The sequence below is a fragment of the Theobroma cacao genome, chromosome 2, assembly GCF_000208745.1.
Source record: "Theobroma cacao cultivar B97-61/B2 chromosome 2, Criollo_cocoa_genome_V2, whole genome shotgun sequence".
NCBI lineage: Eukaryota > Viridiplantae > Streptophyta > Magnoliopsida > Malvales > Malvaceae > Theobroma > Theobroma cacao.
The window spans coordinates 1,328,034-1,346,476 of NC_030851.1; the positions used below are offsets into that span (position 1 = coordinate 1,328,034).

The 18,443-nt window shown below is 37.3% G+C and overlaps 2 protein-coding genes across 2 annotated transcripts; both read right to left on the reverse strand.

The window, feature by feature from the left end:
* LOC108660608 lies at positions 1,100-2,977 on the reverse strand. Its single transcript, XM_018114819.1, has one exon. It carries the CDS (start codon positions 2,975-2,977, stop codon positions 1,100-1,102), a length of 1,878 nt encoding a protein of 625 aa, XP_017970308.1.
* Positions 10,440-12,482, reverse strand: LOC18607209. The gene has a single exon (XM_018114820.1). The coding sequence runs from the start codon at positions 12,480-12,482 to the stop codon at positions 10,440-10,442; it is 2,043 nt and encodes a 680-aa protein (XP_017970309.1).

Below are 18,443 nucleotides of genomic sequence, written 5' to 3' on the forward strand. Positions count from 1 at the left end.
ATTCCGTTATGGCCTAAACCAATGGCACCAATCTTGATATATTGTGACAATGAAGCAACTGTATCAAAGGCATATAATCAAGCTTACAATGGAAAGAGTCGATATATTGGACTTCGACATAGCATTGTAAGGCAAAGAATTAGTGATGGTATAATCACTATAAGTTATGTGAGGTCTAGTGAAAATTTAGCGGATCCGTTTACTAAGGTCTAAAAAAAGACCTGGTTATAAAGACCTCAAGAGAGATGGGTCTCAAGCCTATCAACTAAATCGCCAATGGTAGGAGCTCACCTCGACGCTTGTGGCCAACCTGCAAGTCTCGAGTACTGACCATTCTACCACATGGTGATTGCAAGCACTAAATTATATTTTCCATCCCAAGGTGTATAATGCTTGGTTCCCCGTAATGTGTAAAATAAAGTTGAACGAAAGTTCTTAATAGACCCATAACATATATATGTTGAAGTACTATAATTATGGGGTACTTCCGATGGGGGCTACCTATATGAGTGGAAGTGTGGCCGCTTCTAGGAGTTAAAGGCTTGACTCTGACAGCACTCATGAATGGATACAAAACATAAGGCCATAAAACGTGTTAGCAAAACTAGATACAAAGTGAGCAAGGAAGCTTGTGTGTGTTTAGTGGCTCGACTAGTCAATGAAAAATCGATGGTTCAATGCTTGGTCAACCACTTAATTCAAACTAGAACCAATCACACTCACTAAGTGAAGGTTTAAATTTACGGGATACCTTCATTTATGTACAAGTTTCTCAAATTTGTTGGTATTTGGAAATTTTGAAAATGGTGGGAGATTGTTGGTGTTTTTTCAAAATTAAAGATTATGTCATATGATGAAAAGCTATCATTAACTCAAAAGTTATGTCACGAAAAGTGACATAATGTGTCTATTGAAATATAAATAAGTTTTCATATGAATAATTATGTTTCTTGAAAAAATGACAATGAAAAGTTATGAGACATATTGAAAAGACACCATGGCTCAAAAGTTAAATATGAAAAGTTATTGTTTCAAGTTATAACTCAATGGTTATAATGAATAGTTATCTTTTCATAAGATAATTATTAAAATAATACATTTATCCAAAGGTTGTGTCCAATAAAAATGTAGAGATATTTTTTATACAAAAGGTATCTTTATGAAAAAGTTGTATCCTTGAAAAAGAGACACTTAGCAATGGTTTGCAATCACCCTGGAAGGTTTCTTCTGGCTTTTGTGCAAATCCTGTTAGCTCTTCCCACAGTATCTCCGAGCCTTGTCGCAGATAATTGATTGCTTCTTTGCTCTGTTCTACGATAATCTGTGTAATGCTACCTTTTACTGAACTGTCTAATTTTTCATGCTTACCGGTTTGATTTGATTTGAGTTTGAATATTGCGTCGGAGACCAATCCTTTTAGCTTGGGATGCTTGGCACCTATCGTCTCGAGAGCAGTCAATGCACCGGCTTCTATCAAAACATTGCTGTTGATGTCATGGTTCGCGAGGTAGCAGATCAGAGCCAATCCATGATGCTGTGACTCTTCATCGCCATCAAGTAACTTCATTAAAAGTGGGACACCGTCGAATTTAACTATCGATTGTGAATGCTCCTTGCTAAGGCGATTTTCTGGACATGCAAAATTTTGCAGAGCAATAGCAGCTTCCATTGCTATTTCTTGGTCCGTACTGCCAAGCCGGAAAACTAGAGGACTGATTACCCGATTGTCTTTTGCTGAAAACGTTCTAGCCAATGAACCCATCGATTTGATAACCGGAATTCTCAATTTTTTGTCATCAAATTCTTTAATCACTCTCAATAGCTGATCAACAACAGTCATTGCAGCTAGAGAATTAGTCTTAAAAGCCGAATGTCTGAATTCTTGATTTGATTCAGCAATAGATGTAATTTCTCTTATGATCATCAAGCAATTGTACTGTAATTCATCTTGTTCCGTTTCAACCAACTTAGCCAAGCAAAGCATTCCCTTTGTCTCCGTTAATGTCCTACAATTCGAAACGCTCCCCTCAACAAGCACCCATAAAGCCTTCGAACAACTGATTTTCAATTCAGGATTAAGTAAATTGATTTTAGGACCATCTGCAGATGGCTCAGATGACAACAACGTTACCAGCCGCCATATTACATTCTCTCTAACCAAATCGTATTCCTTCACCTCAGGGTTATACTCTGCTATTTTGGCAACCAAATTCGCCGCCTGAATTTGATCCCTCGTCGGCGATGTTCTTGATAAACGATATACAACTGTAGATATCATTTCCTTCATAATAATTCTCGTCCTCTCCTGCTCATTAGCTAAAAGACAAAGTGCATTAGCAGCCGTGATCTGAGCTTTCAGAGAGGAGTTCTCTTTCAAAAGCTTTATTAAAGGAGGTACCCCGCCTTCTTCAAAAATAATGTTTTTGTACTCGTCTTTTTCTTGAGCAAGTAAACCAAGACATATCGCAGCCTGGACGCGATCTTCTAATTGACGCCCCATTTTGACGGTGGCGATGCAAGACCAGACCAACAATCTAGCCGACTCATTCTTGGTCGTTGGGCCTGTGACTCCGTTTTGGGGGTCATAGACAGTAACCAGCCATTCCATATCGCTGATAGAAGCATCCAAAAGGTGGGAGAGCCCGCGAAAACTGGTGGCATTACGGATGGTGAAGAGACTGCTGAGTAGGCTCCGGCACTTGCACTTGGATACAGTGGCCAGTGCGAGCTCAAAGTTATCCTTCACCTTGGCAACTATACAGTTGATTGGGCGCAGGTAAATGGAAGTTGGAGCAGAGGTGATGAAGCGGATCAATGTCTTCAGCATTTGGGAGATTTGCTTCACTCGCTCCCTTACCGCACAGCATTCCTCCTGGAACGACTTGGCCTCTTCAACCTCTAAGCAAAGTCGTTCCTCCAAGAATATCAAATCAAAGAGTTCCTCCACCTGCTTTTTTGCCTCCCAGGGAAGCATCATTTTTAGCCACAGTTCAGTTCAATTGCGAAGCACTCTTGCACACCTGTGTTATCAGATTGTTTGAACTTGCAATTTTACTGATTTAATCCCTACTTTTATATCTGCGCATAAAGAACAAAAAAGGAAGGGAAAAAAAAAATATTAGCTGATTTTGGCCGTTAATTGACATTTATAGAGCTAAAAAAGAACGAGTAGGTATGAATTTCATCACCACTGATGCCATCTTGGAAGTAATAAAAACTTTAACGCTAAGAAAAGTGTGGGGCTGACTCCTCACATATAGAAGCATCCAAAAGGTGGATGAGCTTGCGAAATTGGGTCATAGACAGTAAACAGTAATTCCTTATCGCTGATGGGTTCTGGCGCTTGCAGTTGGATACAATAACTAGGGCGAGCTCAAAGTTATCCTTCACCTTGGCAACTATGCAGTTGATTGGGCGCAGGAAAATGGAAGTTTGAGCAGAGGTGATGACGCAGATCAATGTCTTCAGCATTTGGGAGATTTGCTTCACTTGCTTCCTTACCTCAAAGCATTCCTCCTGGAACGACTTGGCCTCTTCAACCGCTAAGCAAATTCCTTTCTAAATGAACTTCAGCAGAGGTGATGACGGCATGATCGGAAATTGCCTGCGTCTCTTCCTGCCTTTTGTTCCTTCCTCACAAAAGAGCTTTTGTCTCCAATTGCACCTTCCAATTCTTTTCCAGAGGGAGGATGTCGGTGTCAACTCACCCCATTTGGACTTTCGGAGTAATAGCAGGAATGCCCTTTTTTGCCTTGCAAATTCATATGATTTCACAGAATGGAAAACACTAGTTTTTGTGAATTTTAAATTTTTTTTCATGAGATTCTTTTCCTTTTACCATGTATTTAACAAAAAAATAAAAATACAAATAAAATGTTCGGATCAAATATAAAAACAATAAAACAATAAACTATTGAAAATTTTCCAAAAAGTAAATGATAAAAAAATAACATATCACCAATTCAATATCATTAAAAATTAAAACTCAGCCAATCCTTTTTTTATTTTTTTTTTTTTTGCTAGTCATTTTTACTGGAATTTCTTTATCCAGATGTGATGTTTTTTTTTTTAATTTTTCATTTGGTTTTTAATACTATTTGATTCTACTTTCCCATTATTTTAAAGTTTCATTTTTCTTTCACAGATTTTTTTGTTAATTTATTTATTTTGAACTCTCTCAGTTACTATTTATTCAATTGTATGTTATAGAAAAACTGATGAGTACTAATTGTTTGATGAAAACTTTGTTAGAAATATTTCTTAAACTATGTTAGGTTGAAATTGTAAAAGAATAAATTTTTTTCATGAGATTTTTATTGCAGTTATAGTAATTTTTGCTATAAAGATTAAATATATTATGAAATAGTAAGTACATGTTTTTCAATTATTATTTTAAACAAATTTTAATTAATTTTTTCCATATTAATTATGAAATAGTTACACCATTTTGTTATGTTTGTCGTTCAATTTTTTTTTATTAATTACAATATTTGCAAGGAAAAAAATTAAACCCGATTCTTTGAATTAGAGAAAACATGGACCAATCATTGGGTGAATGAGAGAAGCAAAGGTTGTAAATGATTTCATTACAATTTTGTCCCATTTAATATCTTAAATTTAGTTGTTTTCATTTTTACTAAGATCAAATTTTCATGTTCTCACTTTTCCCATCCATCTCTTGATTTTTTTTTCAGCTTACTAAGCCTTAAACCAAGTACTTGAACTATACATGGTAGATGATTTTTTTTTTCTCTTTTGTCATAAATTTCACAAGTTTTAAGATTTGAGATGAAATATTAAATTAAAAATCTCAAATTTAATTATAAATATCTCTTATTGTACTACGGGCAATACTTTTGTAGGTTAACACTGTTATATTTTTAAATAACTTAATACAATGTAATCAGTATTTTATTTTTTACTCTAACCATTCAAATATTTATTATACTAATAAAAATAAATCTTAATTTTTTTTATCAGAAATTGTTTTTGATGGAGAACCCGAAGTGGAGTTGGTCCTACAAAGGTAATAATCGCGAGAAGCGGAGCCAGCTCATACTTTACAATTATTGTACTTCACTGGCAGCTTTAACAAAAGGAGCTGCTACGGGTAAATGGGTTGTAAACAAGCACTCCTTTTACTTTTTAATTATTTTATTTAAATTTTCAGGTAAATCTTTTTAAATTATTACATTGGTTTCATGTCTTCATGTGTGCAAGGGAGGATTTTTTTTCTTAGTCAAAATAATACAATTTTATTAATATTACTGTTATTTCAATATAATTGAGATAAATAAATAATTAGAAAAAACATAAACAGAGTATAAAATCAAAGACTCGTTCAAGATACAAAAAAATAAAATCAAATTAGCACCTGTTATTCCACACTTCCACCGAGTGTAGGTATATATTTGATCTGTCAACATCAAATTTAGTTCAAGAATCTGTAAAAGAATTAGTTTCTCTAAAAGGATATTATGGGAGGAAAGGTAGGAGCAATCTATTTTATCATTTCTTAGTTCTTTAAGTTATGTTTGCAAGACATGTCAAGATTTTGAAAAGCTATATCACACGTTTGAAACAATTTTTATTTCCTACTGATAAATGCATCTTTCTTTTGGGTATTGATAAATGCATGTAATATGCTATAAATTAAATCCAATATTTTGAAGGGCATGGTTTCATTTGCTATGATTGAAATATGGGAAGTTTATTAGGTATTGAGTGTGTTACGGAAATTCTGAAATTATCTCTTAAGAGGACAGAACTGGATAAACTATAAATCTAAAATGGAAAGTATAAGATAGAAGGACAGAGCTGGATAAAGGCAAGGCAATGCATGTATAGTTCAGTTTTCGTATTGAGTCCCCCATTTCCTCAATTCTCTTTTCTGGATGATTTTCATCCATAACAGAACAGAAAGCAGACAGTCCTCAAGAAAGCTGCAAAAGCAAGACCGTCACCTTAGTTAATGACCAACAAGAGATCTTGTGATCGTTGAACTCCCCATTTGGCAAGGTCGTTTGCCATCTCGTTTGCTGAGCTTACAATGTGGGCAATTTTCCATCTTTCCAGCTCTGAAGTTTAAGGCTTGAAGAATAAAATTCCTCATCGTCCGTGGAATTGCCTGTGCATGTAAAATTCAGTTAACCGCATTTGGATTAACGAGCAGTTCTGTAAGATTCGAGTCCATAGTGCCAATTGACTTAAAGAACAATCAACAAAACAATATCAGCCTTCGATGGTGGCAGCACCAGGCTTGCCCCTCAATGATCCGTCAACCTTAAATTTGGAAATTTACTCTGAAACAAAAGAAAATTTTTTGTCACTTCATTTTTACTATTCACTTTTTATTTTTTTCCCAAAATTTACCATAAATAAACAAAATCATAAAATAATTTAGTACAACTAAGACTTGAAACTAGTTGAGAAGCAAAGAAACCAAAATGATTTTACTAGGGGGTGGACTGATCTGATTACCATTACCATGTTCCTAAAATTTCTCATATTCTTGGCTACTATATTGAACTGGTTGAGTAACTTGTCAAACTTTAAATCTTGTTTTTATTTTATTTTTATATTTGAGCATGAAGTTGAATCTCAGTAGCAAGGTATAATGGTTTTCTTTCAACTAGGAAAGTACGTGGGAAACTTCAACCCATCAACAAGTTGACCCATGTTCATTAGAAATTTGCCTCCTTATCCCATGCAGAAAGGTTGTTTCCTGATATCGTTAGTCATAAAAGTTTAAATTCATTAGGAAGCCATGAGTCTTTCACCTGCTCATTCCTTGTCGTTGAGGGCCATGTCGGCCACATTCTTTGTTGTAAGACAATTTTTCAAGTCATCACACCGCCTTGTTAAATCCGTCTTGCAACCGCCTACCCGCTTAGGTGAAAATTATTGGAGCCTTGGATATGCACAAGTATCCGGAGTCTAATTTGGTTCACATTTATACAACATTTAGGGTACGCGTTATTTTTCTTTTTAGCACAAAAAGCAAGAAGTTGACCAGATTTGTCAACAGTTAAGTAGTATTACTCAGATATCGTCTGCTCCCAATGGTTTGATGTAAGCAGTATTGTGAGCTCAGTTTTGTGTTTTTTTTTTTTTTTTCTCTGCCAAAAAGTGGGATTTTATATATATGTAAAGCACTGAAAGATACAGTGATGGGTATAGCTTATAGCTACCCACAAAGTTATCGCACCTGATAACACGTATTGGCACGTACAACAGTATGCCAAAATATTGATGATTACAGCAGTAAAGCCAAAATATTGATGATTACAGCAGTAAAGCTCATATATCCCACCTAAACCAAGCTAAACGAAATAACAAGGGAACGTATAATCAACGGCGTTAAGCTACTGTAAAACACAACAGTGAAAGTCACCACGACGCTGAGAACATAGAATCGCTATCCACACCGAGCTTAGCTCAGTTTTGTGTTGATGATGACTTTGTTTCAAACATGCTGGTGTAGCAGCAGTAATCATCTGGGTTCACGTACTTGGTCCTTTGACCCTGCTTTGCTCATTAATATGGGGAGATACAGAAAGAGAGAAATGGATTATAAAATGCCAAGGGAAGTGGATTATGGTAGTAACAAATGCTATGAGATCTCGAAACTGTCGGGGGAGGAGATGATCTTTCTGATTACAGTGGAGATTTGGCGTCAGGATTCTTATCAGGAATGGGGAGTTTCTTTAATTTAGTACCAATTGATAAGCATACGTATCATACGATTATATTGTTAATATTTACACAAGTGAATACTAATGCTGCCTACGTTTGATGAACTACATTCTCTTTAGTATTTATAATACAATGTCAGATACGACAAGGCCTCGGGTACCAATTCCTTCAACTCGGGATGCTGTGAAACTACGTGCCTGTGCAGACTACCCTTTCTAGTTACTAATTGTTTAATGGCAGTCCTGACCCTGGCTTCTTCCATAGCGGCGCTGTAATCAGTATTCACGGCAAGGTAGCAGATAAGCACCAATCCATGCAGCTGCTGTGTCCTTTCACCATCTCTCAGCAATTTCATCAAAGGCTTTACGGCGTTGAACTCGATCATTGTCTTTGAATGCTCTTTGCAAAGATAACTGCCTGGATAGGCAAACTTTTTTAAAGCAACGATAGCTTCCGTTGCCACTTCTTGGTGCACATTGACAAGCTGCGACACCAAAACACTAATCATATGAGGACTTTCTCTTTCTTTGAAAATTCTCGCTAAGGAACCGATCGATTTGATGGCAGGAAGTTGAGGGTGATCCGCTGATTCTTTAATCACCCTTAAGAGCTGTTCAACGATAGCCTTTGCACCAGGAGAATTGGTCTTAAATGTTTTGCATCGAAGATCGAGATCAGATTCGGCTGCGGCAGTGATTTTCATTATAATCATCAAGCAATTGTACTGGAATTCACCATCCTCCGCTTCCACCAACTTAGCCAAGCAAAACATTAATTCTTCTGTCTCGTCTATCATCCTACTACTATTTAGAACACTTCCAACGTTTAGCATCGATAAAGCTTCCGCACAACATATTTTCAGCTCAGGTGGAGAAGTTTCACTCAGCATTGGGGCTAGCTGCCAAATCAATTTTTCTGTAACCATGCAAGACCAGGCCGAAAGCGTAGATGAATCGTTGCAGAGGAATTGAGGCAACGAGAGAAAGATTTCATCAAAGGCGCTGCCGAAATAGGGGCTGTACAAGATAAGAAGACACTTCATGGATTCGATAGAGACGTCTAAAAGGTGGTAGAGCTTGTGGAGAGTGGCGTCTAATTTTGATCTTGTGCCGGTGAAGAGTCGACAAACGATGGTTTTGCGTCTACACTTGCAGGCCAGGGTTAAGGCCTCCTGAAGGATCTTGGACACCTCTCTGATAACACAATCAATTGGGTTCAATTTAAACAATATCGGATCCATGGTGATGAAGCAGACCAGGTTGTTTAGCATTTGCGAGAGCTGAACCACTCGCTTTTCCATCTCCCCGCGGTCTATCCTGAACGATTTGGCCTGATCAACCGCCTCGCCAACTTGCTTCGCTAGTACTATCAAGAGCTGCTCGATTAGCATCTTCTGATCAGACTGCATCATATTCGTAGCTCAGTCACTGGTTAACCCAAGGATTGAATCACTAAATTGAAGTGCTTTATTTCTTCTCTAGTTTTGCTGCGTTATGGTCGTCGAAGGCTGAATTTCAGCTTTATAGCAAAGAATATATGAAGGTTTCGATTCAACCGGAAGAGGAAGAGGGGTAGGGACGCAGGGTACTGGGTACTTTCCCTTACTCTTTTTGACCTCAAAAACGATAGACCCGAGCGAGCTACGAACGTGAAACGCGCGATTTAAAGCACGACAACATCACCGACTCCTTAATGTTTTGTCACATCAAGATCGGATATGGTCGGTACTGTCTAAAAGGCTGCAAAGGTACTTTGATATATAACATGCGATATATACCACGATTGAAAATAAGTGTCTCTTCACTCAAGGCGACAGGCAGAGAGAGAAATAATGAAACATATTTATAAAAATTTTATTTATATGTGACGAAATAGAAAGATGAAAAGTTAATTTAAATATCAACGTGTTATAACAAATTACAGTTTAAGGATTTTATATTGATTTGTTGAATTTTATTGATTCTTATTCTTGTTCTTACCCTTCGTACTATATCTGTATCTTAGTCAGAAGGTAAATGCATTTTCTATTCTTGATCATCGGGTCTTGACTAGTGGTTGCATTATCTTCCTTTGACTTGCAAGAGCCTGGTACGTATGTTTCATTTGTTTGAGGTGACGACATTATCATTTTAATCTGTCTTGAACCTGCTTTGGGCCCTCTCCAGCCCTCATTAGATTTGGGGGCAAAACTGTAGAGAAAAAAAATGGGGTTGGCCATACACATAGTCTGCAAAAGGCTTAAATGAAAAATGCGTCCCATCACCCAAACTCCGTGATCATGTCAAGTCTGATAATATCTATATTTGAATTATTAATCCACATACATTGACCATATTCAATTAATTCACACTTATTTTTAACGAGTACATCCACAAAGTGATTAATCTCCCTATAAATCTACTTATATCTCACTTCATCAACTATTTTCTGCAACCTGTTAATATCAACAGAAACTTTCTAGAAAACCCATTAACTTGTTCTTACCTTTCTAATGGTTGTAACTTAATCAGAGACTAAATGTTTTCTCCATGCTTGACTGTTGGGGCTTCATTAGTGGCCACCGTATCTTCCTTTAGCTTGCAATAGTGTTGAACACCTGTCTCATTTAGATTTGGGGCCAAAACATTAAAGAAAAGGGGTGGGGTTGGCCCGTACAGTCTGCAAAAGGCTTAAAGGACAAAATACTACTACTTGATAGAAAGTTTGTTCGTTTCATTAACAAGCAATATGTACACATTACATTTTTACATAATTTTGTGTATGACAAAACCGAATTTTCTTCGAATCACTTTTTTCCCGAGTGAGTAGACAATATTTATCATTAGCCTCAGCTTTCGTGCAACCTCCGTTGCTTGCCTTCTTCCTGGGTAATTTATCACACATCTTAGTGCCGGACCCCGGCATTTAGCTTTAGCTCTCAGGTGGGGCAAAATCCTTTTGGGGTTGAAAGAAGGTAGCGCATGTAAAAATCTCTTTTTACATCTCATCACTATTGGCAATGGTTTGCAATCACCCTGGAAGGTTTCTTCTGGCTTTTGTGCAAATCCTGTTAGCTCCTCCCACAGTATCTCCGAGCCTTGTCGCAGATGATTGATTGCTTCTTTGCTCTGTTCTCTCTGTTCTACGATAATCTGTGTAATGCTACCTTTTACTGAACTGTCTAATTTTTCATGCTTACCGGTTTGATTTGATTTGAGTTTGAATATTGCGTCGGAGACCAATCCTTTTAGCTTGGGATGCTTGGCACCTATCGTCTCGAGAGCAGTCAATGCACCGGCTTCTATCAAAACATTGCTGTTGATGTCATGGTTCGCGAGGTAGCAGATCAGAGCCAATCCATGATGCTGTGACTCTTTATCGCCATCAAGTAACTTCATTAAAAGTGGGACACCGTCGAATTTAACTATCGATTGTGAATGCTCCTTGCTACGGCGATTTTCTGGACACGCAAAATTTTGCAGAGCAATAGCAGCTTCCATTGCTATTTCTTGGTCCGTACTGCCAAGCCGGGAAACTAGAGGACTGATTACCCAACTGTCTTTTGCTGAAAACGTTCTAGCCAATGAACCCATCGATTTGATTGCCGGAATTCTCAATTTTTTGTCATCAAATTCTTTAATCACTCTCAATAGCTGATCAACAACAGTCATTGCAGCTAGAGAATTAGTCTTAAACGCCGAATGTCTGAATTCTTGATTTGATTCAGCAATAGATGTAATTTCTCTTATGATCATCAAGCAATTGTACTGTAATTCATCTTGTTCCGTTTCAACCAACTTAGCCAAGCAAAGCATTCCCTTTGTCTCCGTTAATGTCCTACAATTCGAAACGCTCCCCTCAACAAGCACCCATAAAGCCTTCGAACAACTGATTTTCAATTCAGGATTAAGTAAATTGATTTTAGGACCATCTGCAGATGGCTCAGATGACAACAACGTTACCAGCCGCCATATTACATTCTCTCTAACCAAATCGTATTCCTTCACCTCAGGGTTATACTCTGCTATTTTGGCAACCAAATTCGCCGCCTGAATTTGATCCCTCGTCGGCGATGTTCTTGATAAACGATATACAACTGTAGATATCATTTCCTTCATAATAATTCTCGTCCTCTCCTGCTCATTAGCTAAAAGACAAAGTGCATTAGCAGCCGTGATCTGAGCTGTCAGAGAGGAGTTCTCTTTCAAAAGCTTTATTAAAGGAGGTACCCCGCCTTCTTCAAAAATAATGTTTTTGTACTCGTCTTTTTCTTGAGCAAGTAAACCAAGACATATCGCAGCCTGGACGCGATCTTCTAATTGACGCCCCATTTTGACGGTGGCGATGCAAGACCAGACCAACAATCTAGCCGACTCATTCTTGGTCGTTGGGCCTGTGACTCCGTTTTGGGGGTCATAGACAGTAACCAGCCATTCCATATCGCTGATAGAAGCATCCAAAAGGTGGGAGAGCCCGCGAAAACGGGTGGCATTACGGATGGTGAAGAGACTGCTGAGTAGGCTCCGGCACTTGCACTTGGATACAGTGGCCAGTGCGAGCTCAAAGTTATCCTTCACCTTGGCAACTATACAGTTGATTGGGCGCAGGTAAATGGAAGTTGGAGCAGAGGTGATGAAGCGGATCAATGTCTTCAGCATTTGGGAGATTTGCTTCACTCGCTCCCTTACCGCACAGCATTCCTCCTGGAACGACTTGGCCTCTTCAACCTCTAAGCAAAGTCGTTCCTCCAAGAATATCAAATCAAAGAGTTCCTCCACCTGCTTTTTTGCCTCCCAGGGAAGCATCATTCTTAGCCACAGTTCAGTTCACGATGCCAAAGCTCTCCTTGCATTAGTGTCATCATATTGTTTTAATTTCCAATTTGGATTTTTTAAATTATCTGTATAACGAACAAGGAAGAAAGAAATCGCGCGATACCCTCCCAGAACTGAAGAATAGAACCATCATGGCCTCCGATTTGACTTTCGTTGGCACAGTTTTATTACCCAACAAAATCGTTGTACCATGACGTATTGGAGTTTGTGAGCAATCAACAGCACCTTAGACACTAAGAAATAAAAAAAAATAAAAATGTGGTTCCTGCCATCATCATTCTTGACTTTGGACAGTTGCCACGTGGATCAACCTGGTCCTAAAAAGGGAGAGTGACAATCTAGAAACCGCGCGCTCTCGAGCTGTATCGTCATCCCCATCGCGAATGTCGTTTTCGTTTAACCTTTGTGCCTTGAAATGGACATAGCAGCACTACATTTTTAGTCTATTTTATTGACTTGCAATCAAGGGGAAGGTAAAATTAGGATCGTGCGGTACGGCAAAGAGAATCGAACGCACTGACAGGTTTTTGAGGCGTGTTGCACAACACCCAATTTGGATTAAGAAAAAGAAAAACCGACAACAAATTAACATGGCTTCTGTCTGGCACATGACGGTCCAGTTATTGGGACAGCTTTTCGTTATACTTCGGCACCCCTCCAACAAACTCCCACTAAGATTTAACGAGTAAGTTATTCGTCCGCATCTCACAAATTAAAAATAATATAAATATTTAAATAATTAATTTTACTTTAATACATTTTTTATATAAGATTATGACTTTTTACTGCAATGCATTAGATCAAGACAAACATTTTTGAAATTTATTGTTGTTTCAAATCCTATGATGTGAAAATACGAAAAAAAAAAAAAAAGAGACAGGTACGACTTAATAATCTTAAAAGTTTAAAATAAAATATTTAAAAAAAGCTTTTTTATTAAAATTAAAAAAAAATTATGCTTTAAATAATTAAATTCATATTTTTTATTTGATATATTCAAATATTTATTAAAAAGTATTAAAAATATTTAACTATTATAATTATTTTATATATTTTAAATAATTAATATAAAAATAAAATTTTTAATTCAAATAAATTAACTATCACATAAAATAAAGACAATATAACAACATAATATAAACTCTAAATTAAAATAAAAAATTTTATAAAAATTAGAATAATAATTCTTAATTATTGAATACTTATAACAAATTGTAAATGAAATGTACGACTTTATGAAGATAATAACATAATAGATTCTTGCGTATTTTTTTGAAATAAAATTGAAGTTAAAAGAAAAAATAAATAAATAAAAGAAAAAAAATTTAAAAATAGATATTATAAATTAAAAAATTAATTTTATATATAAAAAATAAAACAGTTGTTGAAAATCATTACTTGATTAGAAATAGAAGAAATAACTGAAAAAAAAATAATTGTTGGAGGTTATTTTATTTACAAGAAAGAAAAGAGAAGGGTTAAGGGTCAAATGCTTTGATACCATAAGCAAACAGATAGTGAAATTGAGTTGAAGGGAATTTGATTTTGATTGGTATTTCATAACATATACAAGAGAGTTGCTATTGACAACATCACTTGACAGGGCACAAGATAAAAAACAGAATTCATGGTTACTGGAATTTACATGACTAACATTCATAATATACACCGTCACTCCCCAAGCTTACTCCAAATCCTCACACCTGCTTGGATGCATCAAAAAGGTAGCAGGGCATAGCCAATCTGCGCCCGCTGCATCTTGTTACCGCCTCTATCTAAGCAAACCCATGGAGAAAGGAACAGCATTGAACTCAATTACTGACTCTAAATGAAATTCCCTGGACCGGTAAACTTTTGCAAAGCATGTGCTTATTGGAAAGCAGCGAGCCTAAAGTACCAATTACTCGAGTCTCGCGGAATGGGAAAATCATCGCCAGCAAACCAAGGGAGTAGTGATGGCTAGAATTTGCAGTATAGTCACCAATATCAGATTCAGCAGCAGCTGTTATCTCCAATATAGTCGTCAAGCAGTGGTGATTTACAGCGTCAGTTTACATGAAGAAAGTTAAAAGGAGCTACCCTTTTGGCTTGAACTCGCGACTTTATTGCTTCTTGAATTGAATATTGGAAGAATACTTTCGCTTTCCAATCGCACATTCCCACAACAATGAAAAGAGGCGCATAAGACAAGAAGTGGGCCTCTTTTCGCAACCATCGCGAGTTTAACTTCCTAGAACTGAACAAGATCTCCAAGTCTCGCTAGACACAACATGATTGGTCCATGTGTCGGACCAATTTGCTAATACTTTCCGATTTGCTAAATTCATGGGTTCTGTCGTTTTGTGATCCTCGAGATGTTTGGGGTACTACTTTCTAGATCACCGCTGCTGACAGGACTAAAATTCTCCAAAATTTTGCCGAATAGGAAATTTGCAAAACGTGCACATTAAGATATGTGATACAGTCAAGTCATGGTTGCTTATTGACTTTGGGTGGAAACGCGAGCCAAAATCAGAGACTCGAGCAAAATCGCGCTACTGCCTACTGATAAATCTTTTCCAGGATTTCTCTACTACTTTATACTCAGACTTCCGATCCTAGACAAGATAAACTAGATATCGCGCGATAGAACAGGAAAATTCGAGCGTTACCCCGCATGTATCTTCTCCCAGTTCAGACAATAAGAGTCAAAAAAAAAATCAGGGAAAACCTGAGAATCGGCTGTGACCGCACTATCTATTAAGCATTGGGACACCTTTTCTCTGAAAATCGCCAGATTCGGGTCTATTCATACAATCTGTTTAGGAGTGAAAGATCCTTTACGGAACCTGTTGGGACCATTTTCTTCTCCTTATTTAAAGCCACATCGTTTGTTTAGCCAAGACAGAAAAACCTTGTGCGAACTCTCTCTTCACTTTCATCGATGGCGATAGTCCTAAAGAATCTTAAGAAGACGGATATCGAGAAACGATTGACGATCCCAAGCAAGGCCCTCCGTTGTTTCCCTCCTCTAAGTGACAAGCATATGGTGGATTTTGCGGTTAGAGACGAGGAGAGTGGCCGTGTCTGGAAGTTTCGAATTTACACTCGTAAGAAGAACAACAACAAGTACCTGAAGCCGGTTCTTACCAAAGGATGGCGAGAGTTTGTTTGCAGCAAACAGCTGAGGATTGGTGATAGAGTTGCGTTTTACAAACAAGCTGGCGCTGTTAAGTATCGTGTCAAAGTGGAAAGACCACTTAAAATTTTTGGTGCTTCGGTATTTCCTTCCCAGGAGTCTGTGGTTTGTTAATGTAGCAAAGAAGCTTGTCTAATTCGTATGGGTTCAACTGTTGTAGGATTTCTTGTAATTCTGATAAAAAAATGCTTTGTAAATATACTGATTAGCAATAAATTTTGTTCTTGTTTAATCGGATCATATTCATGGGCTACTTCTTCTATCATTTTTGCCTATAAAAATTAGAATTGAAAACAGAGCACAAACAGAGTAGTTTTATTTTCTGTAACTGGGAATCTCCTCAAGTTACTACTACCAATAATTCTTTTAGTTGCTAATCAAGATGGATTATTTAAAGGGTAGCTAGTATTTCCTCTGCTAAAAAGAATAGAAAGAGAGCTAAAAGCACTTGATTCTCCAATTTATGATCTTTAGCTCGTCCCTGGTCAGTGCAAAGAGAACTACATCTTACAATTTCAGAAGAAAGACAAGGAAGAAAAATGATGAAGATGAAGGAGGAGAACAACAGAGGATGAAACTTTGTCAAATTAGCCAATGATTCAGGGTTCAATAGATGTAGGCAATTTCATCATTTCTAGATAACAATCGAACATCATCACTGCATCAGTCTACTGGGGTTGAGACTTGGGAGACGATCGAAATAAAAACCGTCAGAGTGAGCAGGGAGCCATACCACACTCATTGATAGATCTCTATATTTCTACGTCACCAAATTTGGAGCAAGAGATTAAGATTGACAAATCCTTAATTTTGAAATATCCAGACTCAAATTCGATTAAAATTTAACTACTCGTACTATACTCAAATTTGAATAAAAATAAATTACTTAATACTCAAATTGGATTATTAGTACTTACTAAAAAAATCTAAACTTAAACCCAAAATAAAGAATAAATTTTAATATATATTAATAAATATTTATAATCATACTCATATACTAAATAAGACATCAAAATAGAAACCATCTGAGTAAGAGAGAGCAATACCACATTCATTGGTAGATTTCTTTATTTCCATGTTATCAAATTTGGGCAACAGAATAGACTGTTTTATTAATTTTAAAATATTTAAATTGAATCTAATTAAAATTTAATTATTCATATTATATACAGGAATCCAAATAAAAATAAACACTTAATATTTGAATTCAATTATTAATACTTACTAAAAATCTAAACTTCAATTTGAAGTAAAAAATAAATTTTAAAAAGGTTTTATGTATATATTAATAAATATTTATAATCTAATTTGTATAATACATAATTAAATTTTATCCGAATTCGTGACCAATAATAATTTTACGACTCAAACACACGTAAAAGATGTAGGGGCCACCTCTTTCTGTTTTCTTGGAGTTCGTAAAACAAAAAGTGGATTAGAAAAATATTTTTCTTGTTTTCTCCGTGGGGCCAGGGCGGTCATCGTTACTGGTAGTTTTGAGTCGCACTACAAAATGAAAGAAAAACTGCTGGGTGGGCTGATAGTCGAGCAAGCAGCACTCCATCAGTCGACGGCCTTTATCTTTTCTAGAAGACCAATTAATCCTGCTTTAAACGGCTCGTTGAAATCGGGAGGCGACCGAAACAGAACCGACCGAGTGAGCACAAAAATCGAGCGATACCACATCCATGGGCAGATTTCTTTATTACCATGTTCATCAAATTTGGAGCAAGAGAGGAGCATGATTATGCGCTTTAAATTATAAAATAGAGAGTTGATTACGTGGTTCCGATTCGCCCCATATCACTATCAATGTACTGGCTTTTGCACGATAAAGAAGAAGAGAGCGACGCCTCGCGCCCATATCAGCGGAACCGTGCGATACTGATAGGACAATGCGAGCGAAAAAAACACAGTATCATGAAATCAATCTACCCTGTAAACTTGCGGTTGGTGTCTGCATTTGAACATTTTGGTTTATAAGACAAAAAAGAATTGCGCGATCAGGACCACTAAATCTGATTCGCGCTATATCACAGTACCGATCCTTACCACAGTTTCTCTTTTATATATAGCCCTGTCAAGCTAGCTCTTCATTCCCATTTTGCCTTTAGCAATGGCAGTATTGTCCAAGGTTCTCACAAAGACAGATGTCCAGAAGAGATTGTCCGTTCGGACGGTGAATAAAAAATGTTTCCTGGATTTCGGAAACAAGCATAAGGTGGAGTTTAAGGTCGAAGACAAGAATGGCGACGTCTGGCCATTTGTTTGTTCTACAAGGAAGGGGCAAGATTATCCAAAGCCGGTTCTGAGTAAGGGATGGCTTCGGTTCGTCCGCCGGTGGAAGCTTGCGATTGGTGATAGAGTGGTACTTCACGAAATTCAGGGCAAAGCTGGTACGGGGCTTTACAGAATTGAAGTGATCAAGAGAGCAAAGCAGTCACCTGGGGTTCTTTCGCCTTCCATTCTGAACCATGACGGTGATAGATCCATGGGAAACATCGGCAAGGAGCCAACCGGAACCACCCACAGCACTGATCAAGCCATGGCATACAACCAGACGGACGGGCCTCGCGACCAAACTGTTTCCACTGTAACCTCCCACAGCACTGATCAAGCCATGGCATACAAGAAGACGGAAGGGCTCCGTGACCAACCCGTTTCCGCTGTAACCTTCCACAGCACTGATCAGGCCATGGCATACAACCAGACGGAAAGACTCAATGACCTACCCGTTACCGATAGGGTTGGTTCGA